At 48.8% G+C, this 27,206-nt stretch overlaps 1 protein-coding gene across 1 annotated transcript in view; it reads left to right on the plus strand.

The window, feature by feature from the left end:
- Window positions 1–237: 237 nt before the first annotated feature.
- The window catches only part of LOC135554694 (ubiquitin carboxyl-terminal hydrolase 22-like), a 33,937-nt gene continuing 6,968 nt past the window's right edge, over window positions 238–27,206 (plus strand). Inside the window, exons 1-10 of the mRNA XM_064987118.1 lie at window positions 238–404; window positions 4,416–4,529; window positions 7,224–7,325; window positions 9,999–10,165; window positions 12,542–12,701; window positions 13,530–13,635; window positions 17,446–17,604; window positions 20,524–20,650; window positions 21,828–21,919; window positions 24,794–24,856. Coding sequence (XP_064843190.1) covers window positions 293–404; window positions 4,416–4,529; window positions 7,224–7,325; window positions 9,999–10,165; window positions 12,542–12,701; window positions 13,530–13,635; window positions 17,446–17,604; window positions 20,524–20,650; window positions 21,828–21,919; window positions 24,794–24,856 — 1,202 coding nt within the window. The 5' untranslated portion in view covers window positions 238–292. The remainder of the gene's footprint in view (window positions 405–4,415; window positions 4,530–7,223; window positions 7,326–9,998; window positions 10,166–12,541; window positions 12,702–13,529; window positions 13,636–17,445; window positions 17,605–20,523; window positions 20,651–21,827; window positions 21,920–24,793; window positions 24,857–27,206) is intronic.

Consider the following 27,206-nt stretch of genomic DNA (forward strand, 5'->3'; position numbering starts at 1 on the left):
CCTATGTTTGAAAAGGAAACACCTAACCGCACGTAACATCCATCTTCTATTTGAGTGCAGGCTACGATGACATCTTTCTTTTCAATGCTCAGATGTCAATGTATATTCTTTTTAATTCTGAATCTCTCTCTCAACTCCTTCTCTCTCTCCGTCCCCTCCCTTTCCTCCCCCTCTCTCGTCACCTTCCCTTCCATCCCTTTCCTCCCCCCTCTCTCGTCACCTTCCCTTCCATCCTTCTATCGCCCCTCTTTGTCTCTCTCGCCCCCTGCAGGCCAAATCATGTATCTGTCACATGTGTGGCGCCCACCTGAACCGGCTCCACTCCTGTCTCTCCTGCGTCTTCTTCGGCTGCTTCACAAAGAAACACATCCACGAGCACGCCAAAAACAAACGACACAATCTAGGTAAAAATGTGCACGTGCTAGCTTATGTTGTCATGACCATTATCTCTCTCTCTCACACACACACACACACACACATACAGACACAGGCAGATTCAGGCCTCTCTCTGCCTGAGAGAACTGTCCTCTTCAGAGACATTGAGCAGAGCCCGTCCTTCTCCGTAGCATTAACGTTCTACTGGGAGCCAGTACTTAGTCTCAGGCAGACAAATGTCATTCTCTAAGCCTGTCTGTTCCCCTGTCAGCTCTGTGGGAGGGCTAGACATGTTTAATCCTCAACCACATAGAGTATGAATGACCCTGTGATTCTTACATGGTAATTATCCAAGTCTGTCTCCTATTTAGTGCACTACATTTGACCGGGGTCCACAGGGCTCTGGTAAGAAGTAGTACACTGTGAAGGGAACGGGGTGCCGTTTGGGACGCTGGCGGAGAAATATCACAGATCCATTGGAATTTCCATTTGATTATATTTCTATGTAATTATGGGTCTATATACAGTACAGATAAGTAAAAGGATGTAATTGCCGGGCTGTGATATTGTCTGAGGAGAATGGTGACAGATGAATGAGGGTGGTAATGCTAAGGTAATCTGTTAGGGTGTGATAGAGGTTAAAGGTTCTGGGGGGGGGGTCACAGTAAGGTTTTGATCTATACACACACACACACACACACACACACACTGAGCCGTGTGTCGTCTTTCAGTGGGGTGTCACAGTAAGGTTTTGATCTATACACACACTTATACACACACACACACAAACACACACACTGAGCCGTGTCGGTCGTTCAGTGGGGTGTCACAGTAAGGTTTTGATCTATACACACACACACACACACAACAAATACACTGAGCCGTGTCGGTCGCTCCTGTCATCACGCCCTACCCCAGCCCCCCAGACTCCCACCACAGTGTTAATTAGGTCAGGGCTTTCCACAGTAGCACACTCACTCACTGTGCATTGTACCATTAATCAAATGAACCCCTGACTCCCAGCTGTTCCTCTGGATTCCTTCACTTCCTTCATCCTCCTCCTCCTCTGTGTGTCTGCCAGATTTATTTTTAACTTCCTCTGTGGTGTTGTACACAGAACTCTCTCTCCTTTTCTCTGGTTCCATGGTTACCACATCAGTCAAGGCCTTTCTCAGTGCATGCCTGTTGCCATTGGACACAGAGATGATGCGCTTCTTCTAGCTCGCTCTTCTCTCACACAACGCCCCATTTACATTTTCTGTATAATTGTTTAGGCCTATCCATCAATTGTCCCTTTTCCCTCTCCTGGATCCTCCTAGTTCCGAGACAAACCTTTTAGTATCCAAATGTGCAGGGGTTCTATTTGGCTGTCCATGAGTTGCATGTTTCGTCACAATATTGTTTTGAACGTTTGTTTTGGACAGATGCCCGGCTGAGCATTCTTCTCAATGTGCCGATGAAGTGCATTACAGTGTAACGCTCTAACCACTAGGCTACCTGCTGGTTACTGGCCCAACGCTCTAACCACTAGGCTACCTGCTGGTTACTGGCCCAACGCTCTAACCACTAGGCTGCCTGCTGGTTACTGGCCCAACGCTCTAACCACTAGGCTACCTGCTGGTTACTGGCCCAACGCTCTAACCACTAGGCTACCTGCTGGTTACTGGCCCAACGCTCTAACCACTAGGCTACCTGCTGGTTACTGGCCCAACGCTCTAACCACTAGGCTACCTGCTGGTTACTGGCTGGTTACTGGCCCAACGCTCTAACCACTAGGCTACCTGCTGGTTACTGGCCCAACGCTCTAACCACTAGGCTACCTGCTGGTTACTGGCCCAACGCTCTAACCACTAGGCCCTGCTGGTTACTGGCCCAACGCGCTCTAACCACTAGGCTACCTGCTGGTTACTGGCCCAACGCTCTAACCACTAGGCTACCTGCTGGTTACTGGCCCAACGCTCTAACCACTAGGCTACCTGCTGGTTACTGGCCCAACGCTCTAACCACTAGGCTACCTGCTGGTTACTGGCCCAACGCTCTAACCACTAGGCTACCTGCTGGTTACTGGCCCAACGCTCTAACCACTAGGCTACCTGCTGGTTACTGGCCCAACCACTAGGCTCCTAACCAACCACTAGGCTACCTGCTGGTTACTGGCCCAACGCTCTAACCACTAGGCTACCTGCTGGTTACTGGCCCAACGCTCTAACCACTAGGCTACCTGCTGGTTACTGGCCCAACGCTCTAACCACTAGGCTACCTGCTGGTTACTGGCCCAACGCTCTAACCACTAGGCTACCTGCTGGTTACTGGCCCAACGCTCTAACCACTAACCTGCTGGTTAGGCTACCTGCTGGTTACTGGCCCAACGCTCTAACCACTAGGCTACCTGCTGGTTACTGGCCCAACGCTCTAACCACTAGGCTACCTGCTGGTTACTGGCCCAACGCTCTAACCACTAGGCTACCTGCTGGTTACTGGCCCAACGCTCTAACCACTAGGCTACCTGCTGGTTACTGGCCCAACGCTCTAACCACTAGGCTACCTGCTGGTTACTGGCCCAACGCTCTAACCACTAGGCTACCTGCTGGTTACTGGCCCAACGCTCTAACCACTAGGCTACCTGCTGGTTACTGGCCCAACGCTCTAACCACTAGGCTACCTGCTGGTTACTGGCCCAACGCTCCACTAGGCTACCTGCTGGTTACCACTAGGCTACCTGCTGGTTACTGGCCCAACGCTCTAACCACTAGGCTACCTGCTGGTTCCTGGCCCAACGCTCGAACCACTAGGTTACCTGCTGGTTACTGGCCCAACGCTCAAACCATTAGGTTACCTGCTGGTTACTGGCCCAACGCTCGAACCACTAGGTTACCTGCTGGTTACTGGCCCAACGCTCTAACCACTAGGCTACCTGCTGGTTACTGGCCCAACGCTCGAACCACTAGGCTACCTGCTGGTTACTGGCCCAACGCTCAAACCACTAGGTTACCTGCTGGTTACTGGCCCAACGCTCTAACCACTAGGCTACCTGCTGGTTCCTGGCCCAACGCTCTAATAGGATAAGTAATCCTTCTCACCCCCCCTTAAATGATTTAGATGCACTATTGTAAAGTGGCTGTTCCACTGGATGTCAGAAGGTGAATTCACCAATTTGTAAGTCGCTCTGGATAAGAGCGTCTGCTAAATGACTTAAATGTAAATGTAATGTAACCACTAGGCTACCTGCTGGTTACTGGCCCAACGCTCTAACCACTAGGCTACCTGCTGGTTAATGGCCCAACGCTCTAACCACTAGGCTACCTGCTGGTTACTGGCCCAACTCTCTAACCACTAGGCTACCTGCTGCCCCTAATGACAACGTTGCCATCTGGCTAAAGTAAATTCGACGACCATGATAATGCTGGCAAAGTAGTTTCCTACTAAATATTTGACTACTTTAGCAATGTCATCGTATTTCCAGGCACTATAGTGTAATTTAGATGAAATAGTAGTTAACCCTAGTCTTTCTGAACGGACGCTATCACCACTTTATGGCACCACTATGGCGCCCGTCGGTAGAGGGCTTGAGAACTTTCATAAGTGGCATGACGCTTAGTGACAGAGGTGCAACCTATGAATAAATAGGTTGTCACGGCAACAGAAGAACCCAGGTATTGTTACCATGGTGTTGGAGAACATAGGCTAGTGGAAAGAGCAGGGGAGGTAGATGTGATGGACATGCACGCACACACAGTCCTACAAAAAAAACACTCTGTGACACACACACACACACACACACACACACACACACACACACACACACACACACACACACACCTTCCCTACGTGATAGTTCTCTAATTCTCCAATGCAAGCAGCAATGACATGGAACGACACAAGGCTCAAGTCAATAGAGGAGTGGAACACACAGAAAGTGCTTGTCTTCATGCTGGCCACATCAATGATGAGGTTAGACGTGCAATCAACACAAGCTGTTGTTCTGTAGGAAATATCTAGTTCTAATGGTTTTGTATTCCTTCTTTCTCTCTCCCTTCCAGCAATAGACTTATTATATGGTGGAATATATTGTTTCGTGTGCCAAGACTACATATACGACAAAGAGATGGAACAGATTGCCAAAGAAGAACAGAGGAAAGCCTGGAAATTGCAAGGTACAGTGTTGCTGGTCTCCAGCAGCTCAGGCAACGCTACTTTTCTGTGTCTGTTTTATCTCCCCCCAGTCAATAATTGATTTATTCCTTCATGTATTTTAACCTTTATTTATTTAACCACTTTCTCATACAGATCACAATGTGTGGAGCTATGATAAACTGCATCCAGTGATTTTAAAGTAGTGGCAGCTGCATTCACATACACTATATATACCATACAAAAGTATCTGGACACCCCTTCAAATGATTGGATTCAGCTATTTCAGCCACACTCGTTGCTGACAGGTGTTTAAAATCGAGCACACAGCCATGCAATCTCCATAGACAAACATTGACAGTAGAATGGCCTTACTTAAGAGCTCAGTGACTTTCACCATAATAGGATGCCACCTTTCCAATAATTAGTTTGTCACACTTCTGCCCTGCTAGAGTTGCCCTGGTCAACTGTAAGTGCTGTTATTGTGAAGTGGAAACGTCTAGGAGCAACAATGGCTCAGCCGCGAAGTGGTAGGCCACACAAGCTCTCAGAACGGGACCGCTGAGTGCAAAAGCGTGTAGTGCGTAAAAATCGTCTGGTTGCAACACTCACTACCGAGTTCCAAACTGCCTCTGGAAGCAACGTTAGGACAACTGTTCGTCGGGAGTTTCATGAAATGGGTTTCCATGGCTGAGCAGCCTCACACAAGCCTAAGATCACCATACGCAATGCCAAGCATTGGCTTCACCATCTGGAAGTCTGACGGACGAATCTGGGTTTGGTGGATGCAAGGAGAATGCTACCAACCCAAATGCGTAGTGCCAACTATAACGTTTGGTGGAGGAGGAATGATGGTCTATGGCTGTTTTTCCTGGTTCGGGCTCGGCCCCTTAGTTCCAGTGAAGGGAAATCTTAATGCTACGGCATTCTTGATGATTCTGTGCCTCCAACTTTGTGTCAACAGTTCGGGGAAGGCCTTTTCCTGATTTAGCATGACAATGCCCCCGTGCACAAAGCGAAGTCCATACAGAAATGGTTTGTTGAGATCAGTGTGGAAGAACTTGACTGGCCTGCACAGAGCCCTGACCTCAAGGCCATCAAACACCTTTGGGATAAATTGAAACGGCGACTGCGAGCCAAGCCTTAATCGCCCAACATCAGTGCGTGACCTCACTAATGCTCTTGTGGCTGAATGGAAGCAAGTCCCAGCAGAAAGCCTTCCCAGAAGAGTGGAGGCTGTTATAGCAGCAAAGGGGTGACCAACTCCATATTAATGCCCATGATTTTGGAATGAGATGTTCAAGGTGTCCGTATACTTTTGGTCATGTATTAGTACAATTATTTGTTTAAGTGATTTTAACATATTGGACCATGGCAGGCATATAGCCTTTACATGGTCCATATTAACAGGTATGCTATTAGCGATCAGCATTATCACCTGTAGTCCAACTGATGCAGCGTAGTGACTATAAATACATAGGCGGAAGCATGGGGTAGTCAATCTGGGTTTACCCTATTGGGCTAATCGTTAGCTAGATCCCAAATGTAATCTTTTATCTAGTTAGGATCCTATTGGTGAATGAAACAAAGTGAATCTAATGTAGCCTACCTGTTAGGGTAACTTGGGGTAAACCTGCCTGTACCTCTCACAGAAACCACTTCATGTCACCATGAATCTGTCATTCCATTTGAAGAAATGATTGTGAGCTAGGGTGGTGTTTTACCCCAAGTTAGATGATCCGTGTTACATTTAACCCCACTCTCCTCTGCACTCACGGCAAATTGCGGAGCGCTAACATTCTTAATCATGGTATTGCTAAAAACTCTGGGTTTAAAAAGATCCATTTCGCACATATTGAAGAGTTGACCCTAATAAATAAAGTTAGGAATGGAAAGCTGGGATCCTCTGGGGCGGCAGGTAGTGGTTAGGCCGTTGACTAGTAACCGAAAAGTTGCCGGATCAAATCCCGAGCTGACAATGTGAAAGTCTGTCGTTCTGCCCCTGAACAAGGCAGTTAACCCACTGTTCCTAGGGCATCATTGAAAATAAGAATTTGTTCTTAACTGACTTGCCTAGTTAAATAAATAAAATAAACAAAGCCATCAACTGCTGTTTTCCAAGACTTGTGCATTGACTGCTTGTCAAGACTTGTGCATTGAAAGTCTGCAGAAATATTGTCAGATCCATATTTTTGGGCCGTGGCATCAATGGTTTCCCTCAATGTCACTCAACTGTAAAATACACCACCTGGAATGAAGCAAATGAGGCCACTGGACTCCTTCGGTTCAACTGTTTTTCAATTTTTGAAAATCTGTTTTAATTTTTGAAAATCCAAATATTCCAACTCATAATAGACACATGATCATATACAAATGTTCAAGGTTTGAAATTATTGTTTTAGTCAAATATTCTATCGGTTTGGGGGTCAGTCTGCAGTCTCCATTATTTTTGTCATTATGTTCTGGCCCCAACCATTCGCTCAAGAAAACATTTTCCCACGGGCCAAATCTAGTTAATAATCCCTGCAATAGATCTCCATCATAGCCTGGTCCCAGATCTGTTTGCCAAATCTTATGGTCACCGGTGTGACAATTACCATAGGAGTTGGCAGGACAGCACAAACATATCTGAGACCAGGCTACCTTTATCACGGATCAGGATGAAAATATGGATGGTTTGGTCAATGTCTCAACGATGTCTCTGTCTTTGTGACCAGGTGTAGGGGAGAAATACTCTACGTGGGAGCCTACGAAGCGAGAGCTGGAGTTATTACGGCACAATCCAAAGCGAAGGAAAATCACTACAAACTGCACCATCGGTGAGATATAGGCTGGTCCGCTCTCCGCACAACCTTATGAAGTGCTAGTAGCAGGGTCGATTTCATCACCCAGGCGTGTGTTGTCTGTATAGTCCAGGTGTCTGTGGTGTTGTCTGTATTGTCCAGGTGTCTGTGGTGGTGTCTGTATAGTCCAGGTGTCTGTGGTGGTGTCTGTATAGTCCAGGTGTCTCTGGTGGTGTCTGTATAGTCCAGGTGTCTCTGGTGGTGTCTGTATAGTCCAGGTGTCTGTGGTGGTGTCTGTATAGTCCAGGTGTCTGTGGTGTTGTCTGTGGTGGTGTCTGTATAGTCCAGGTGTCTGTGGTGTTGTCTGTATAGTCCAGGTGTCTGTGGTGTTGTCTGTATAGTCCAGGTGTCTGTGGTGTTGTCTGTATAGTCCAGGTGTCTGTGGTGGTGTCTGTATAGTCCAGGTGTCTGTGGTGGTGTCTGTGTAGTCCAGGTGTCTGTGGTGGTGTCTGTATAGTCCAGGTGTCTGTGGTGGTGTCTGTGTAGTCCAGGTGTCTGTGGTGGTGTCTGTGTAGTCCAGGTGTCTGGTGGTGTCTGTGTAGTCCAGGTGTCTGGTGTTGTCTGTATAGTCCTGGGTCACTTATGTGTTTATGTTGGGCTAGAGAGGAGTAATGAGTCTGTGTACCAGGGGCAGCAGGCAGAAGCCAGAGAGGAGAGGGAGGGAGAGAGAGAGGGAGAGAGAGAGGAGAGAATGCACTGTTCCTTCTTCAATGACAAGTTCACACAACAAGGATGGTCTCTTCTCTCTTTCTCTGACGCTCTCTGTTTCTCAAACTAGATTCAAACTTACTTACGCCTCTGTTTCATTCTTCCTCTCCTCTCTCAATCTCTTTTCCTCTCTGCAGTTATCTCGCTTGATTTTGTAGAGTCTTCCTACTTTGTTCTCTTCCTCCCTCTCACTGTAATGAAACACTCGTAGAGAGGCCAGCCCAGCTGTCTCGGGGTGTGTGGAGTGGGTCGAGTCTGGAGAGTTTAACCCCCAGCCCAGAGCTCTATTCCTGGGCCAAACAGGCTGGACCAGTCCCAGGCTCCACACTGGGCCTCACCTGATCTGTTCACACAGGCCTTTGTGGTGGACCACAGCTTTTATCTGCACTAGCCCAAACCATGGCTGGATTACGCTAGCCCAAACCATGGCTGGATTACGCTAGCCCAAACCATGGCTGGATTACGCTAGCCCAAACCATGGCTGGATTACGCTAGCCCAAACCATGGCTGGATTACGCTAGCCCAAACCATGGCTGGATTACGCTAGCCCAAACCATGGCTGGATTACGCTAGCCCAAACCATGGCTGGATTACGCTAGCCCAAACCATGGCTGGATTACGCTAGCCCAAACCATGGCTGGATTACGCTAGCCCAAACCATGGCTGGATTACGCTAGCCCAAACCATGGCTGGATTACGCTAGCCCAAACCATGGCTGGATTACGCCAGCCCAAACCATGGCTGGATTACGCTAGCCCAAACCATGGCTGGATTACGCTAGCCCAAACCATGGCTGGATTACGCTAGCCCAAACCATGGCTGGATTACGCTAGCCCAAACCATGGCTGGATTACGCTAGCCCAAACCATGGCTGGATTACGCTAGCCCAAACCATGGCTGGATTACGCTAGCCCAAACCATGGCTGGATTACGCTAGCCCAAACCATGGCTGGATTACGCTAGCCCAAACCATGGCTGGATTACGCTAGCCCAAACCATGGCTGGATTACGCCAGCCCAAACCATGGCTGGATTACGCTAGCCCAAACCATGGCTGATTACGCTAGCCCAAACCATGGCTGAAATTTAGCCATGGCTGTCAAATAAAGATTAATGTCGCTAGCCCAAACCATGGCTGTTATTAATGCTAGCCCAAACCATGGCTGATGTGAATGCCCAGCCCAAACCATGGCTGTTAGAGCGTAATGCCCCTCTCTGTTACAGGAGATGTGAATGTTAAACCATGTGAATGTTAGACGTAGCCCAAACCATGGCTGGAGATTGAATGCTAGCCCAAACCATGGCTGATGTCGCCAGCCTCTCTGTTACAGGGCTGGAATGTTAGCGCCAGCCTTCCTGTTACAGGAGATGTGAATGTTAGCTAGCCCAAACCATGGCTGTTACGCTAGCCCAAACCATGGCTGTGAATTTAGCGCTAGCCCAAACCATGGCTGGAATTACGCTAGCCCAAACCATGGCTGTGAATTACGCTAGCCCAAACCATGGCCGTAATGTACCCCAGCCCAAACCATGGCGAAATTTAGCACATTTAAAAAATGTTAGAGCTGTTTATTACTTGTCTTTGTCCCTGTCAAATGTGAATGTTAGAGCGTAATGTCCTCCTCTGTAAATTAATGTCAGAGCGTAATGTCCTCCTCTCTGTTACAGGAGTAGTGAATGTCAGAGCGTAATGTCCTCCTCTCTGTTACAGGAGTAGTGAATGTCAGAGCGTAATGTCCTCCTCTCTGTTACAGGAGATGTGAATGTTAGAACGTAATGTCCTCTCTGTTACAGGAGATGTGAATGTTAGAGCGTAATGTCCTCCTCTCTGTTACAGGAGATGTGAATGTTAGAGCTGTGCTTCTCTTGATTGTTTGTCCTGAAGATGGGCCTACTTTTTCACATTCCCCCTCTCTCTCTACACCCCCCCGTCTCCCGTAAGGTTTACGAGGGTTGATCAACCTGGGCAACACGTGCTTCATGAACTGCATCGTCCAGGCCCTCACCCACACCCCCCTGCTGCGTGACTTCTTCCTGTCCGACAGGCACAAGTGTGAGATGCAGTCCAACTCCTGTCTGGTGTGTGAGATGTCACAGCTCTTTCAGGAGGTAAGGCCGGAGCTGGGGGGATAGGGTGGCAATCTGCTCAATTCCTTAAAAAATTCCCAAATTCCCAGGTTTTTCAGAAATTGTTGTTGGAGAATCCCAGTTCCCGGAATCATGAGGGAATAATCAGGGAGGGAGTCCTCCAACAGGGATTTCTGGGAAAGACTGGAATGTTGCAACCCTAGGGCGGTCAAATGCAGTCTTCTAGGGGTTTGGGAGGCCAAATGAAAACATATGAGACGGAATTACAGCCAGTCAGACATAGAAATGGAATGACTAACCACATCAAAACAGAATGTTCTCCCAGACTAACAGACTGACTGGATCACTGCGTTGTGGAGCTGGAGGGAAACAACTCTGTCTGAGAGAAATGAACAGAGTTCAAGAAGAATGCCCTGCCATATTATACAGCTGCACTATTTGGCATTTTGTTTAAACTCAACTCACCAGTCTGTGTGAGGGTGGGGGGATTGTCTGTCTCCATACTTATCTCTAAATGCTAGGCTCCTTACCAATCGTTCACCGTTCTGAATGTGTTTAGTACAGTCAGTTGGTTAGATTACATCTACTAAACTCAATGCTCCCTGATCATTATAGAACTGGTGCTCAGGTGTCTCCTCCCCCCCCCCCCCCCCACTCTCTGGTGTGTATATACACTGAGTGTACAGAATGTTAGACCTGCTCTTTCCATGACATAGTCAAGGCTTAAACATCCTTCTTTACACTGTCTCCTTCCCTTAAGCTACACTGATTTGAAGTGTATTTAACAAGTGACATCAGTAAGGGCTCATAGCTTTCCCCTGGATTCACCTGGTCAGTCTATGTCAGTGGTTCCCAACTCCAGTCCTCCACCCCCCCGACAGCACACACTTTTGTTGTAGCCCCAGATAAACAAACACCTGGTTCAACTCATTGAGGGCCTGATGATGAGTTGACAAGTCGAATCAGGTGTTCAGATGTGACAGTGAATGGTGATTGAACTGGTGTCTGGAGTAGACCAAGGAGAAAAGTGAAAAGCATACCCTTGGAGAATATTTGTCATGTTACAATGGGAACTAGAATAAAAGTTTCAGAACAAACTTTGTGCTTGCTGAGAACTATTCAGCAAGAGAGCATATCTCTGTTCTCACACACACTTCTCTTCCCTCTCTCCCAATCACATTGTTCATTCCTGCTCCACGCGTTCCTCTTTCCCTTTGAACCTAGAGCATGCAGCACCATCATCAGTACCAGGAAAGAGGGGCTGTTCCTCTGACTTTGTACCCACACACAGCTCCTCTCAGCCAGGGAGGAGTTGGTCTTTGATCAGCCCCTCCCTGTCTTCCTTTTTATAGACTCTTTGGTTTGTCAGCCTGCTTCAAGCTGCAGCGGAGGACCAAAGAGCCTGTAAGATACAAGATATAAGCTTGTTAGTGCGTGCGTGATTTCCTCAAATCTCAATCAGGCCTCAGAAGGAGAGTCAAGAGTCAGGAGATTAAAGGTGTGTGTGTGTGTGTGTGTGTGCCGTAATAGGCAGGGCTTGGTTGTGCATTCAAGCAGAGCACTCCTTTCATTATGGTGTTCTCTCCATCTCACACCCTGACCTAGACTGTCAGTCATCCTATCCCCATAGCAACCTGGAGATTCAGCAGTCTGGTTTGACCCACCCTCTCTGGAAGTTCAGTAACTAGCATTCACTAACAAATAATAGCGTTTGATGTTTTTTTCTACATAGAAGATCAAACAAAATGATTGCCTGAGCATCTTCTGAACTTCCCAATACCTTTCTGATGCATTTCAGTCACTTCAAACCAGACTTCCTTCAGATAGAAATACTGTCAAAGTACTGAAACAGATTTGTAAGAGACTGTCATAGTACTGTAAACGGATTTGTAAGAGACTGTCATAGTACTGTAAACAGATTTGTAATAGACTGTCATAGTACTGTAAACGGATTTGTAATAGACTGTCATAGTACTGTAAACTGATTTTGTAATAGACTGTTGTCATAGTACTGTAAATGGATTTGTAATAGACAGTCATAGTACTTACTGTAATTGGATTTGTAATAGACTGTCATAGTACTGTAAATGGATTGGTAATAGACTGTCATAGTACTGTAAATGGATTTGTAATAGACTGTCAAAGCTCCAAATAAAAAAGTGAACATTGTCCATTGACTACAACACTTTTTTTTTTACATGGTGGGGGTCATGAAATGTTTTAAATATCTAAATGGGGTCACGGTTCCAGAAAGGTTTGAAACCCTGTGCTAAGGTCTCAGCTGTACAAAGAAAAACATGTTTCAGTGAAGATACAAGTTGAGTCTCGGTACATTTAACAACATGGCTGCCAGATGTTAAATCCCTGTCCTCCCCATTTCCTACTTTCTCTCCACAGTTCTACTCGGGCCACCGTTGGCCCCACATTCCCTTCCGGCTGCTGCACCTGGTATGGACTCACGCACGTCACTTAGCGGGCTACGAGCAACAGGATGCCCACGAGTTCCTCATCGCAGCACTGGACGTGCTGCACCGCCACTGTAAAGGAGACACCGCCCGTAAGTATCGCTGTCCTGACTTACTTAAATACTGTGGGAAAGTTTCATTTAACTTACTGATAAATACACTATAGTACTGTGTTATGGTTAAAGGGAAGTGACGCTGAGGTTGTGCTATATTGTATTTCTTCAGTGTAACTGAACGGAGATGTTCTGATTCTAGCTGAATAGAGACAAGTGGGTTTCATCAAGACAAAATGGATGATAAATGTATGAGATCTACACTGTAATCGTCTGGGTAAAAAGGAAATCATCTGTTCTCCTACAGTTCAAATAGGTTAGAAGAGAGAACCGATTTGTCACGTCTGTCTGCCTGCATAAATTCTGCATGCGCTGAATCCTCAGTCGTGTCAATTGAAACTCCACTTTAGCCGAGGAGACACGTCTGTGTCAAATCTACCCATAATGCAGTGTGTTGTCCGCACTCAGCACCAGTGGAAATGTACTGAAGGGGAAGATTGAAGGGAAGTGACAATGCCAAGCACCGAAGGGACCGAGAGGATTGTGGGGTGGAATGATAATGTGCCCCACTGCACCGCCATGACACAGAGGGAGGGACCTGGCAGTAAGGAGGCTTCTGATTCGCCAGAATTGTAGAGGGAGTTTAGAGGTGCTAGACAGGCTTCACTGCAGTGGGGAGAGAGCGAGGGGTGGGGGGTGAGACAGAGAGTGGGGGGACAAAGGGGGAGGGGGTGCGACAGAGAGGGTGACAGACAGTGAGAAGGGGGGGGGGGGGTGAGAGAGTGAAAGAGTCCTTTAAAAGTGCAAAGGTGTCCACTGTGTTGATGTGTGCTCGCTCTCCATCTGTCTCTGTGTTCTGTTACCTAGGAGACGACAACGGGAAGAAGGCCAACAATCCAAACCACTGTAGCTGCATCATTGACCAAATTTTCACTGGCGGCCTCCAATCAGACGTCACCTGTCAAGTCTGCCAGTAAGTGTGTGCCTCATTCCGTGTTCTTTCCACTAGCCAACATCCCCCATGTTTAAAATCTGTGTGGGGGGGGGGGTGAGAGTGAGAGAGTGTGTAAGAAAGTGAAGGTTATATGTGTCAAGACTGCTAAAATACTCACGTTTGACATTTTGACATCCTCTCAAAGGACTTCCTACATTGCCAAGAGGCAAGAACTCCCTTCCTCTGCTTTCACCTCCTTCTCCCTCTTCTCCTCTGTATCCTCTTCCATCTTACCCCCTCACCCTTCTTCCTCTGATCTCAGCTACCTCCCTCCATCCTTTTCCCCCTGATCTCAGCTACCTCCCTCCATCCTTTTTCCCCAACACTATCCTGATGTATCAGTCTGGAGTGACCCTTTTCTAACCTGCTCTCATCTTTACCAGTCTCCCAACACTGCCGCTTCACTGCACTCCTCTCATATTTAAGTCATGTCCTCCCCTCCTGGTGAAGCTGCTGTTGGGAGGAGGTTCTCTAGATGCTGGGCTGTCCTGTCACATTTACACAGAGCTCACTGTACTCTAGGGCACTCAACTGCACTCTACACAGTGCAACACAGCTAGCCGGGCTCAGCCACACCTGGCCACACACAACACAGAAGCTAGCTCCAGAATACCTGGCTGTAGGGCTAGCTCCAGAATACCTGGCTGTAGGGCTAGCTCCAGAATACCTGGCCGTAGGGCTAGCTCCAGAATACCTGGCCGTAGGGCTAGCTCCAGAATACCTGGCCGTAGGGCTGCTCCAGAATACCTGGCCGTAGGGCTAGCTCCAGAATACCTGGCCGTAGGGCTAGCTCCAGAATACCTGGCCGTAGGGCTAGAATACCTGGCCAGAAGATACCTGGCCGTAGCTCCAGAATACCTGGCCGTAGGGCTAGCTCCAGAATACCTGGCCGTAGGGCTAGCTCCAGAATACCTGGCCGTAGGGCTAGCTCCAGAATACCTGGCCGTAGGGCTAGCTCCAGAATACCTGGCCGTAGGGCTAGCTCCAGAATACCTGGCCGTAGGGCTAGCTCCAGAATACCTGGCCGTAGGGCTAGCTCCAGAACCTGGCCGTAGGGCCTCCAGAATACCTGGCCGTAGGGCTAGCTCCAGAATACCTGGCCGTAGGGCTAGCTCCAGAATACCTGGCCGTAGGGCTAGCTCCAGAATACCTGGCCGTAGGGCTAGCTCCAGAATACCTGGCCGTAGGGCTAGCTCCAGAATACCTGGCCGTAGGGCTAGCTCCAGAATACCTGGCCGTAGGGCTAGCTCCAGAATAGAATCCTGGCCTCCTACTGGGCTGGTAATCCCTACACTTAGGGTAATATCCCCCTAACTGGAAGTGAGACGATGGTAAATCCCCTAAGGAGACTGGAAGGAGACGGTGGTAATATCCCCCTAACTGGAAGGAGACGGTGGTAATATCCCCCTAACTGGAAGGAGACGGTGGTAATATCCCCCTAACTGGAAGGAGACGGTGGTAATATCCCCCTAACTGGAAGGAGACGGTGGTAATATCCCCCTAACTGGAAGGAGACGGTGGTAATATCCCCCTAACTGGAAGGAGACGGTGGTAATATCCCCCTAACTGGAAGGAGAATATCCCCTAACTGGAAGGAGACGGTGGTAATATCCCCCTAACTGGAAGGAGGAGGTAATATCCCCCTAACTGGAAGGAGAGGTGGTAATATCCCCCTAACTGGAAGGAGACGGTGGTAATATCCCCCTAACTGGAAGGAGACGGTGGTAATATCCCCCTAACTGGAAGGAGACGGTGGTAATATCCCCCTAACTGGAAGGAAGACGACCCCCTAACTGGAAGGAGACGGTGGTAATATCCCCCTAACTGGAAGGAGACGGTGGTAATATCCCCCTAACTGGAAGGAGACGGTGGTAATATCCCCCTAACTGGAAGGAGACCCCCTACTGGTAATATCCCCCTAACTGGAAGGAGACGGTGGTAATATCCCCCTAACTGGAAGGAGACGTAATATCCCCCTAACTGGAAGGAGACGGTGGTAATATCCCCCTAACTGGAAGGAGACCCTAACTGGAAGGAGAGCGGTGGTAATATCCCCCTAACTGGAAGGAGACGGTGGTAATATCCCCCTAACTGGAAGGAGACGGTGGTAATATCCCCCTAACTGGAAGGAGAATATCCCCCTAACTGGAAGGAGGCGGTGGTAATATCCCCCTAACTGGAAGGGTAATATCCCCCTAACTGGAAGGAGACGGTGGTAATATCCCCCTAACTGGAAGGAGACGGTGGTAATATCCCCCTAACTGGAAGGAGAATATCCCCCTAACTGGAAGGAGGCGGTGGTAATATCCCCTGGAAGGAGACTAACTGGAAGGAGACCCTAACTGGTAATATCCCCCTAACTGGAAGGAGACGGTGGTAATATCCCCCCCCTAACTGGAAGGAGACGGTGGTAATATCCCCCTAACTGGAAGGAGAATATCCCCTAACTGGAAGGGTAATATCCCCCTAACTGGAAGGAGACGGTGGTAATATCCCCCTAACTGGAAGGAGACGGTGGTAATATCCCCCTAACTGGAAGGAGACGGTGGTAATATCCCCCTAACTGGAAGGAGACGGTGGTAATATCCCCCTAACTGGAAGGAGACGGTGGTAATATCCCCTGGAAGGAGACGGTAATATCCCCTGGAAGGAGGAAGGAGACGGTGGTAATATCCCCCTAACTGGAAGGAGACGGTGGTAATATCCCCCTAACTGGAAGGAGACGGTGGTAATATCCCCCTAACTGGAAGGAGACGGTGGTAATATCCCCCTAACTGGAAGGAGACGGTGGTAATATCCCCCTAACTGGAAGGAATATCCCCCTAACTGGAAGGAGGCGGTGGTAATATCCCCCTAACTGGAAGGAAGAGACGGTGGTAATATCCCCCTAACTGGAAGGAAGGAGACGGTGGTAATATCCCCCTAACTGGAAGGAGACGGTGGTAATATCCCCCTAACTGGAAGGAAGGAGACGGTGGTAATATCCCCCTAACTGGAAGGAGACGGTGGTAATATCCCCCTAACTGGAAGGAGACGGTGGTAATATCCCCCTAACTGGAAGGAGACGGTGGTAATATCCCCCTAACTGGAAGGATCCCCCTAACTGGAAGGAGACGGTGGTAATATCCCCCTAACTGGAAGGAGACGGTGGTAATATCCCCCTAACTGGAAGGAGACGGTGGAAGGAAGGAGACGGTGGTAATATGGAAGGAGGCCCCCCCCTAACTGGAAGGAGACGGTGGTAATGTCCCCCTAACTGGAAGGAGACGGTGGTAATGTCCCCCTAACTGGAAGGAGACGGTGGTAATATCCCCCTAACTGGAAGGAGACGTGTAATGTCCCCCTAACTGGAAGGAGACGGTGAATTCCAAACTGGTGGAAGGAGACGGTGGTAATATCCCCCTAACTGGAAGGAGACGGTGGTAATATCCCCCTAACTGGAAGGAGACGGTGGTAATATCCCCCTAACTGGACGGAGACGGTGGTAATATCCCCCTACTGGGCGGAGACCACCTATCTTTGTATCACTCTATTGAATTGCAAACTGGTGCGCTTGGCTGAACCGAATGTATGTACACACACACACACACACACACACACACACACACACACACACACACACACACACACACACACACACACACACACAGTGTGGATAAAAGCTTATGCACCATGACCATCTATCACCCTTCCCCATGACTACTAACAACACACACCAGTCTTTATTACCTCCATAACTCACCCATACACACATGATGTATCTCATTGGCTGTCTCCCCTCCCCTCTAGCGGTGTGTCCACCACGATAGACCCATTCTGGGACATCAGTCTGGACCTGCCGGGCTCGTCCACTCCCTTCTGGCCCCTTAGCCCCGGGGGAGACGGCTCAACGGTCAACGGAGAGAGCCACCTTTCAGGGGCCACCACGCTCACAGACTGTCTACGCAGGTAGAGCACACCAAACGACTGTCTGTCCCCAGGTCTTTCACCAAAGCATTTACTGTAAACATTACACTTACAAAAGTTTCAAAAGATTTAAGACATTTCAAATTATGTCTGTATACAATGGTGTTTGTTTGTCACTGGTTGCCCTTTTCTTGTGGCAACAGGTCACACATCTTGCTGCTGGTATTTCACCCAGTAGATATGAGAGTTTATCAAAATTGGATTTGTTTTTTGAATTGTCTCTGTTATTTAATGAATGACAATTTGCTCTTTATCTTCCATCTTCTCTGTTACCTGTCCTCACTTCCTCTCTCTTCCTCTTCCTCTTGTACTTCATCACCAGTCACAGCCTGGTTGCTGCAGCATGACTCATTAAAGGCACAGACAGGCATGATTCTGAGGGGTGAACACATTGTTACAGTATACACACTTGGGGTCTGTTCCAATAGCCACACTTAGCATAGCACTGGGAATGAAGCAATGTGTTGGGCACACATTCTTAGTGGTATGCTAGTGTGGAGGTTGGATTGTTTTTGTTTATTCAGGTCCCCGTTTAGCGTTTGCCAAGTAGCAGCTCTTCTTCCTGGGGTCCTTGTCTTGGGAACATGTGCTGCAGTGTGTGAAGTCTTTCTCTCTGGCTGATGACCAGTATCAGTCCTCAGTCACATCGTTGACCATCAGTGTTGGCCTCCCCCCTACAGAAAACGGTTGGCTTCACTGTTCCATCCAGGCGTGGTCTGGTCACTGCTTAGCATTATAGTGCAGCCTCTGGCAGTGTAACCATGGAAACTGACCTGTTATGTATCACTACAAACACATTCTGTTGTCTTTATATCGGTCTTTTAATACGCTGAGTGGACAAAACATTAGGAACACCTGCTCTCTCCATGACTTAGACTGACCAGTTGAATCCGGGGTTGGAGGCAGTAGGTGCCAGGCGTACCGGTTTGTGTCAAAAACTGCAACGCTGCTGGGTTTTTCACTTTCAACAGTTTCCAGTGTAGATGAAGAATGGTCCTCCACCCAAAGGACATCTAGCCAATTTGACACAACTGTGGGAAGCATTGGAGTCAACATGGGCCAGCATCCCTTTCGACACCTTGTAGTCCATGCCCTGCGGGATTGAGGCTGTTCTGAGGGGGTGCAGCTTAATATTAGGAAGTTGTTCCTAATGTTATGTACACTCAGTGTGTTTCTACATTATCTGTCTCTGTACCCTCTGTATGTATTATCTTCCCTCTTTCTCTCTTCCTCCACCACCCCTCCTTTCTCACCCTCTCCTTCTCTCTCTCATATTCTCTCTCCTCATACTCTCTCCTCATATTCTCTCTCTCCCTCATATTCTCTCTCTCTCCTCATATTCTCTCTCTCTCCTCATATTCTCTCTCTCTCATATTCTCTCTCTCTCCTCATACTCTCTCCTCATATTCTCTCTCTCTCCTCATATTCTCTCTCTCTCCTCATATTCTCTCTCTCTCCTCATATTCTCTCTCTCTCCTCATATTCTCTCTCTCTCCTCATGCTCTCCTCATGCTCTCTCGCTCTCCTCATGCTCTCTCGCTCTCCTCCTCTCTCGCTCTCCTCATGCTCTCTCGCTCTCCTCATGCTCTCGCTCTCCTCATGCTCTCTCTCTCTCGCTCTCCTCATGCTCTCTCTCTCCTCATGCTCTCTCTCTCTCCTCATGCTCTATTTCTCTCTCCTCATGCTCTCTCTCTCTCTCTCCTCATGCTCTCTCTCTCCTCATGCTCTCTCGCTCTCATGCTCTCTCACTCTCATGCTTTCTCTCCCCATGCTCTCCTCATGCTCTCTCGCTCTAATGCTATCTCGCTCTCATGCGCTCGTGCTCTCTCGCTCTCATGCGCTCGTGCTCTCTCGCTCTCATGCGCTCGTGCTCTCTCGCTCTCATGCGCTCGTGCTCTCTCGCTCTCATGCGCTCGTGCTCTCTCGCTCTCATGCGCTCGTGCTCTCTCTCTCTCATGCGCTCTCTCTCGTCTCTCTCTCATGCGCTCTCTCGCTCTCCTCCTGCGCTCGTGCTCTCTCCTCATGCGCTCGTGCTCGCTCTCCTCATGCGCTCGTGCTCTCTCTCTCTCATCTCATGCTCGTGCTATCTCGCTCTGCTCGCTCTGCCTCATGCGCTCGCTCGTGCTCGCTCTCCTCCTGCGCTCGTGCTCGCTCTCCTCATGCGCTCGTGCTCGCTCTCCTCATGCGCTCGTGCTCTCTCGCTCTCATGCGCTCGTGCTCGCTCCCCTCATGCGCTCGTGCTCGCTCCCCTCATGCGCTCGTGCTCGCTCCCCTCATGCGCTCGAGCTCGCTCTCCTCATGCGCTCGTGCTCGCTCTCCTCATGCGCTCGTGCTCGCTCTCTCCTCAAGCTCTCTCGTTCTCTCGCTCTCCTCTCTCTCCTCATCTCTCGCTCTCCTCAAGCTCTCTCGTTCTCTCGCTCTCCTCAAGCTCTCTCGCTCTCCTCAAGCTCTCTCGTTCTCTCGCTCTCCTCAAGCTCTCTCGTTCTCTCGCTCTCCTCAAGCTCTCTCATTCTCTCGCTCTCCTCAAGCTCTCTCGCTCTCCTCAAGCTCTCTCGCTCTCTCTCCTCTCGCTCTCTCAAGCTCTCGCTCTCCTCAAGCTCTCTCGCTCTCCTCCAAGCTCTCTCCTCAAGCTCTCTCGTTCTCTCGCTCTCCTCAAGCTCTCGCTCTCCTCTCCTCAAGCTCTCTCGCTCTCTCAAGCTCTCGCCTCCTCAAGCTCTCTCGTCTCTCGCTCTCCTCAAGCTCTCTCGCTCTCCTCAAGCTCTCTCGCTCTCCTCAAGCTCTCTCGCTCTCCTCAAGCTCTCTCGTTCTCTCGCTCTCCTCAAGCTCTCTCGTTCTCTCGCTCCCCTCAAGCTCTCTCTCTCCTCAGTCTTTCTCTTAATATTCCACTCCCTCTTTCTGCAGGTTCACTCGGCCTGAGCATCTAGGAAGCAGTGCCAAAATCAAATGTGGCGGTTGCCATAGTTACCAGGAGTCCACCAAACAGCTGACGATGAAGAAGCTCCCCATCGTGGCGTGTTTCCATCTCAAAGTGAGTCTCTCTCTGCTCCTCTCTGCTCCTAGCCAATCACAAGAGGACCTCTAAGGACCAGCCATGACCACTAAGGACAATCTATTGAAAAATAATATAAGAACTTATCATATAATAATGAAGTATAATAATATGTAATAAATATATTGAAATATACGAATATAAGAAAATATCATGTTACACAATGCATTCTCACTGTATACTTATAGATCCCTATTATAACTACTGGTAGAAGGATTTGTGTGTGGAAAGATTTGCCTTCCATTACTGTCACTACACACACACACACAGAGAGTCACACACACAGTCTTCTACACGGTTTATTTATGGAGTATGGGGAAGCCATACATAAACTTTTAAAAATATTCCTAGGACTATGCTGAACGTGGGAATCTCTCTTCTCTTCAGACTGATCCATCTATTACCATCAGGGCTCCAGTCTGACAGAGCTCTCTACTTCTCACACGTAATCCCTCCCTTCAGAATGACAAGAAGATCAGGGAGGAGTCTAAATAATGTCTCTCTCTCTCTCTTCCCTCCCCCTCTGCTCTCCTTCTACCCCTCTCCCTCTTCCCCTCTCTCCTTTCTGCCCCCCTTCTCTCTCTTTTCCCTCTTCTCTCTCTTTCCCCCCTTCTCTCTCTTTTCCTGCCCCCTTTCTCCTATCTGCCCCCTTTCTCCTATCTGCCCCCTTTCTCCTATCTGCCCCCTTTCTCCTATCTGCCCCCTCTCTCCTATCTGCTCCCCCTTCTCTCTTTCCCCCTTCTCTCTCTTTCTGCCCCCTTCTCTCTCTTTTCCCCCTTCTCTCTCTTTTCCCCCTCTCCTTTCTGCCCCCCTTCTCTCTCTTTTTCCCCCTTCTCTCCTTTCTGCCCCCCACTTCTCTCTTTTCCCCCTTTTCCCCCTTCTCTCCTTTCTGCCCACCCCTCTCTCTCTTTTCCACCTTCTCTCTCTTTTCCCCCTTCTCTCCTTTCTTCCCCCTCTTCTCTCTCTTTTCCCCCTCCTTTCTGCCCCCTTCTCTTTCCCTCCTCCCCTCTTCTCTTCTTTCTCTCCCTCCTAACTCTCCCTCTCTTCTCTCCTCTCCCCCTCTCTTCTCTCCTTCTCCCCCTCTTCTCTCGCTCCTCTCCCCTTCTCTTCTCTCCCCCTCTCTTCTCTTCTCTCCCTCCTACCTCCTGGGGTGTAGCGGTTTGAACACTCTGCCAAACTGAGGAGGAAGATCACCACCTATGTCTCCTTCCCTCTAGAGCTGGACATGACACCTTTCATAGCTTCCAGGTGAGGTCTCACACACACACACACACACACACACTGCAGATCTAAGCTCTGGTTTGGAAATAAAAAACCCTCACTCCTCGTGCTCCCGCACTATAAAATAATGATGTGTATGAACGCTGTGTGTTCTCCATCCTCCACCTTCCTACTGTCTATCGTATACCCTGCCTTCCTACTGTCTATCATATACCCTGCCTTCCTACTGTCTATCATATACCCTGCCTTCCTACTGTCTATCGTATACCCTCCCTTCCTACTGTCTATCGTATACCCCGCCTTCCTACTGTCTATCATATACCCCGCCTTCCTACTGTCTATCATATACCCCGCCTTCCTACTGTCTATCATATACCCTGCCTTCCTACTGTCTATCATATACCCCGCCTTCCTACTGTCTATCATATACCCCGCCTTCCTACTGTCTATCATATACCCTGCCTTCCTACTGTCTATCATATACCCCGCCTTCCTACTGTCTATCGTATACCCCGCCTTCCTACTGTCTATCATATACCCCGCCTTCCTACTGTCTATCGTATACCCTGCCTTCCTACTGTCTATCGTATACCCTGCCTTCCTACTGTCTATCGTATACCCTGCCTTCCTACTGTCTATCGTATACCCTGCCTTCCTACTGTCTATCGTATACCCTGCCTTCCTACTGTCTATCGTATACCCTGCCTTCCTACTGTCTATCGTATACCCTGCCTTCCTACTGTCTATCGTATACCCTGCCTTCCTACTGTCTATCGTATACCCTGCCTTCCTACTGTCTATCGTATACCCTGCCTTCCTACTGTCTATCGTATACCCTGCCTTCCTACTGTCTATCGTATACCCTGCCTTCCTACTGTCTATCGTATACCCTGCCTTCCTACTGTCTATCGTATACCCTCCCTTCCTACTGTCTATCGTATACCCTGCCTTCCTACTGTCTATCGTATACCCTGCCTTCCTACTGTCTATCGTATACCCTGCCTTCCTACTGTCTATCGTATACCCTGCCTTCCTACTGTCTATCGTATACCCTGCCTTCCTACTGTCTATCGTATACCCTGCCTTCCTACTGTCTATCGTATACCCTGCCTTCCTACTGTCTATCGTATACCCTGCCTTCCTACTGTCTATCGTATACCCTGCCTTCCTACTGTCTATCGTATACCCTGCCTTCCTACTGTCTATCATATACCCTGCCTTCCTACTGTCTATCGTATACCCTGCCTTCCTACTGTCTATCGTGTCGGCTCCTGTAGTGTTCTTCCTACTGTTCTATCGTATACCCTGCCTTCCTACTGTCTATCATATACCCTGCCTTCCTACTGTCTATCATGGGGCCTGCCTTCCTAGTGTCTATCGTATACCCTGCCTTCCTACTGTCTATGTTCGTGCGGCCCTGGCTTCCTACTGTCTCGGGATCATGCGGCTCTGGCTGTAGTATACCCTCCCTTCCTACTGTCATCATATAGTGTTCCCTGGCTGTACTGTTCTCATGGGGCTCTGGCTGTAGTGTTCGGGAGTCATTCTGGCTGTACTGTTCGGGAGTCATATCTGGCCCGCATGGGGCCTACTGTCTGTTCATCATGGGGCCCTGGCCTTCCTACTGGGGCTCTGGCTGTTGTTCGGCATGGGGCCTGGCTTGTTCGATCATGCGGCTCTGGCTGTAGTGTTCGGGAGTCATGGGGCTCTGGCTGTAGTGTTCGGGAGTCATGGGGCTCTGGCTGTAGTGTTCGGGAGTCATGGGGCTCTGGCTGTAGTCTGGCTGGAGTGTTCGGGGTCATGGGGCTCTGGCTGTAGTGTTCGGGGGTCATGGGGCTCTGGCTGGAGTGTTCGGGGGTCATGGGGCTCTGGCTGGAGTGTTCGGGAGTCATGGGGCTCTGGCTGGAGTGTTCGGGAGTCATGGGGCTCTGGCTGGAGTGTTGGGGAGTCATGGGGCTCTGGCTGGAGTGTTCGGGAGTCATGGGGCTCTGGCTGGAGTGTTCGGGAGTCATGGGGCTCTGGCTGGAGTGTTCGGGAGTCATGGGGCTCTGGCTGGAGTGTTCGGGAGTCATGGGGCTCTGGCTGGAGTGTTCGGGAGTCATGGGGCTCTGGCTGGAGTGTTCGGGAGTCATGGGGCTCTGGCTGTAGTGTTCGGGAGTCATGGGGCTCTGGCTGTAGTGTTCGGGAGTCATGGGGCTCTGGCTGTAGTGTTCGGGAGTCATGGGGCTCTGGCTGTAGTGTTCGGGAGTCATGGGGCTCTGGCTGTAGTGTTCGGGAGTCATGGGGCTCTGGCTGTAGTGAGCGGCAGAGAAATAGGAGAGTGTAGGAGGCTCTCCTGTCTGTCTGCTTATTATGCAGGACACCCCTGCCACCTAGTGGGTGTGTGGGACACTTTCATGTCATCCTCTGGGGTTCTTTGTACTTTAAATAGTTTGTAACTGGAGAAATGTCTTGGCCCCAAAATCAATCGATCAATCAAACCAAGACACAGTATTATGTCTGAATACTCATGACAGAATTCTAGTATGTGGCAACACTTTCCTTCATAACACTGTAAACGGTGACATAACTTATTGTAGTAACAGTCACTCTTGAACTAACACTCCTACTACCACTGACTTTGTTGAGGAAACAGGAGCTCACTATGACTGACTGATATGTGGGTTTCTCACCCAGCTACCTTAAGATGAAAACACTTTACGTCACAGGGGATAAGAGCATCAGCTTAATGACTACTATAGAAATGTAGCCTTCACTGTGAGACTGAATGCCTTTATGTAACCTGGTTGTTTCAAGTCGACTGTAACCATGTATGTTGGATGATGTTCTTCTCACTGTCCCGTGTCAATGTCGTGGTTGTCATTTGATATTAGCATGTGACAGTGTCTCTGTCCTCTACAGTAAGGAGAGCAGGATGAATGGCCAGTATCAACAGACAGTAGAAGTATTAAACAACGACAATAAGTAAGTATGTTGATGTTTATTCTGTTATGGTAAACAACGTATCACCAGTAAACAGCACCAGATCTGGCTTCAAGTAAGATTGAAATGTTGTTTAAACATTTGATCTGTCTGGGCTTGATTGAGCTTGCCTTGCACAACGGAACCAAGAAAATCGTTGAAAAAGTGCAAACATGGCCCCACCCAGCACTCCAGACGAGCTAAAACCACCGCTGAATGGACTTGACATTTCCATTAGTATTTGAAGCCTGGTCTGAATAACACCTTATTCTAATGTTGATGGGTTTCCATGTCTGCCGTTTGACATTTATTTGAGAACGGAAGCACAGGAAAAAAAGCTAGATTCATCTCATAACTGTTTCCATTCTAGCGCAACAGCGAATGCTAACGGCGTGGAGCTTCCTAGTCCGACTCCCAAATGAAATCAATTTAAACACTATTAAATGGAGCTCCATTTTTGTCCTCCATGGTGGTTCCAATGACATTGGTTATCCCAGACATTTACCAGGGTTGAATGGGTCCGTGTTATACAGTACCATGTCTAGTTGGTACAGGAGTGTTCATCACCATGGTCCCTGTGACTGTTTTCATGGATTGGATGAAGGCCATTGACTGTCCCTCTGACTCGTTGACATGGTCAGAGAAATGGATGTGTAAACTAAGAGGAATAGGTGAAGCCAGAATAATCAGGTGAAGTCAATATATACCACTTGCTGTGCTATAAAGTACTTAAAGTCAACCTCGCTTCCTTCTCCACTGTCTCTGTGTGTGTGTTGTGGTAGACCAGGGATAACTGTCTGTCTCTGTTTACCAGGTAGTCTCTGTCTCTGTGTGTGTGTTGTGGTGGACCAGGTAGTCTCTGTTTAACTGTCCACTGTCTCAGTGTGTGTGTTGTGGTGGACCAGGTATTCTCTGTTTAACTGTCCACTGTCTCTGTGTGTGTGTTGTGGTGGACCAGGTAGTCTCTGTTTAACTGTCTCTGTGTGTGTGTTGTGGTGGACCAGGTATTCTCTGTTTAACTGTCCACTGTCTCAGTGTGTGTGTTGTGGTGGACCAGGTATTCTCTGTTTAACTGTCCACTGTCTCAGTGTGTGTGTTGTGGTGGACCAGGTATTCTCTGTTTAACTGTCCACTGTCTCAGTGTGTGTGTTGTGGTGGACCAGGTATTCTCTGTTTAACTGTCCACTGTCTCAGTGTGTGTGTTGTGGTGGACCAGGTATTCTCTGTTTAACTGTCTCACCAGGTATTCTCTGTTTAACTGTGTGTGTGTTGTGGTGGACCAGGTATTCTCTGTTTAACTGTCCACCAGGTTACCAGGTATTCTCTGTTTAACTGTCTGTCTCAGTGTGTGTGTTGTGGTGGACCAGGTATTCTCTGTTTAACTGTCTCAGTGTGTGTGTTGTGGTGGACCAGGTATTCTCTGTTTAACTGTCCACTGTCTCAGTGTGTGTGTTGTGGTGGACCAGGTATTCTCTGTTTAACTGTCCACTGTCTCAGTGTGTGTGTTGTGGTGGACCAGGTATTCTGTCTGTTTAACTGTCCACTGTCTCAGTGTGTGTGTTGTGGTGGACCAGGTATTCTCTGTTTAACTGTCCACTGTCTCAGTGTGTGTGTTGTGGTGGACCAGGTATTCTCTGTTTAACTGTCCACTGTCTCAGTGTGTGTGTTGTGGTGGACCAGGTATTCTCTGTTTAACTGTCCACTGTCTCAGTGTGTGTGTTGTGGTGGACCAGGTATTCTCTGTTTAACTGTCCACTGTCTCAGTGTGTGTGTTGTGGTGGACCAGGTATCTCTGTTTAACTGTCCACTGTCTCAGTGTGTGTGTTGTGGTGGACCAGGTATTCTCTGTTTAACTGTCCACTGTCTCAGTGTGTGTCTTGTGGTGGACCAGGTATTCTCTGTTTAACTGTCTCTGTGTGTGTGTTGTGGTGGACCAGGTATTCTCTGTTTAACTGTCCACTGTCTCAGTGTGTGTGTTGTGGTGGACCAGGTATTCTCTGTTTAACTGTCCACTGTCTCTGTGTGTGTGTTGTGGTGGACCAGGTATTCTCTGTTTAACTGTCCACTGTCTCAGTGTGTGTGTTGTGGTGGACCAGGTATTCTCTGTTTAACTGTCCACTGTCTCCAGTGTGTAACTGTCCACTGTTGTGTGTGTGTTGTGGTGGACCAGGTATTCTCTGTTTGTCCACTGTCTCACCAACTGTCCACTGTGTGTGTGTTGTGGTGGACCAGGTATTCTCTGTTTAACTGTCCACTGTCTCAGTGTGTGTGTTGTGGTGGACCAGGTATTCTCTGTTTAACTGTCCACTGTCTCAGTGTGTGTGTTGTGGTGGACCAGGTATTCTCTGTTTAA

This window comes from Oncorhynchus masou, chromosome 14 (genome assembly GCF_036934945.1).
Source record: "Oncorhynchus masou masou isolate Uvic2021 chromosome 14, UVic_Omas_1.1, whole genome shotgun sequence".
Lineage (NCBI taxonomy): Eukaryota > Metazoa > Chordata > Actinopteri > Salmoniformes > Salmonidae > Oncorhynchus > Oncorhynchus masou.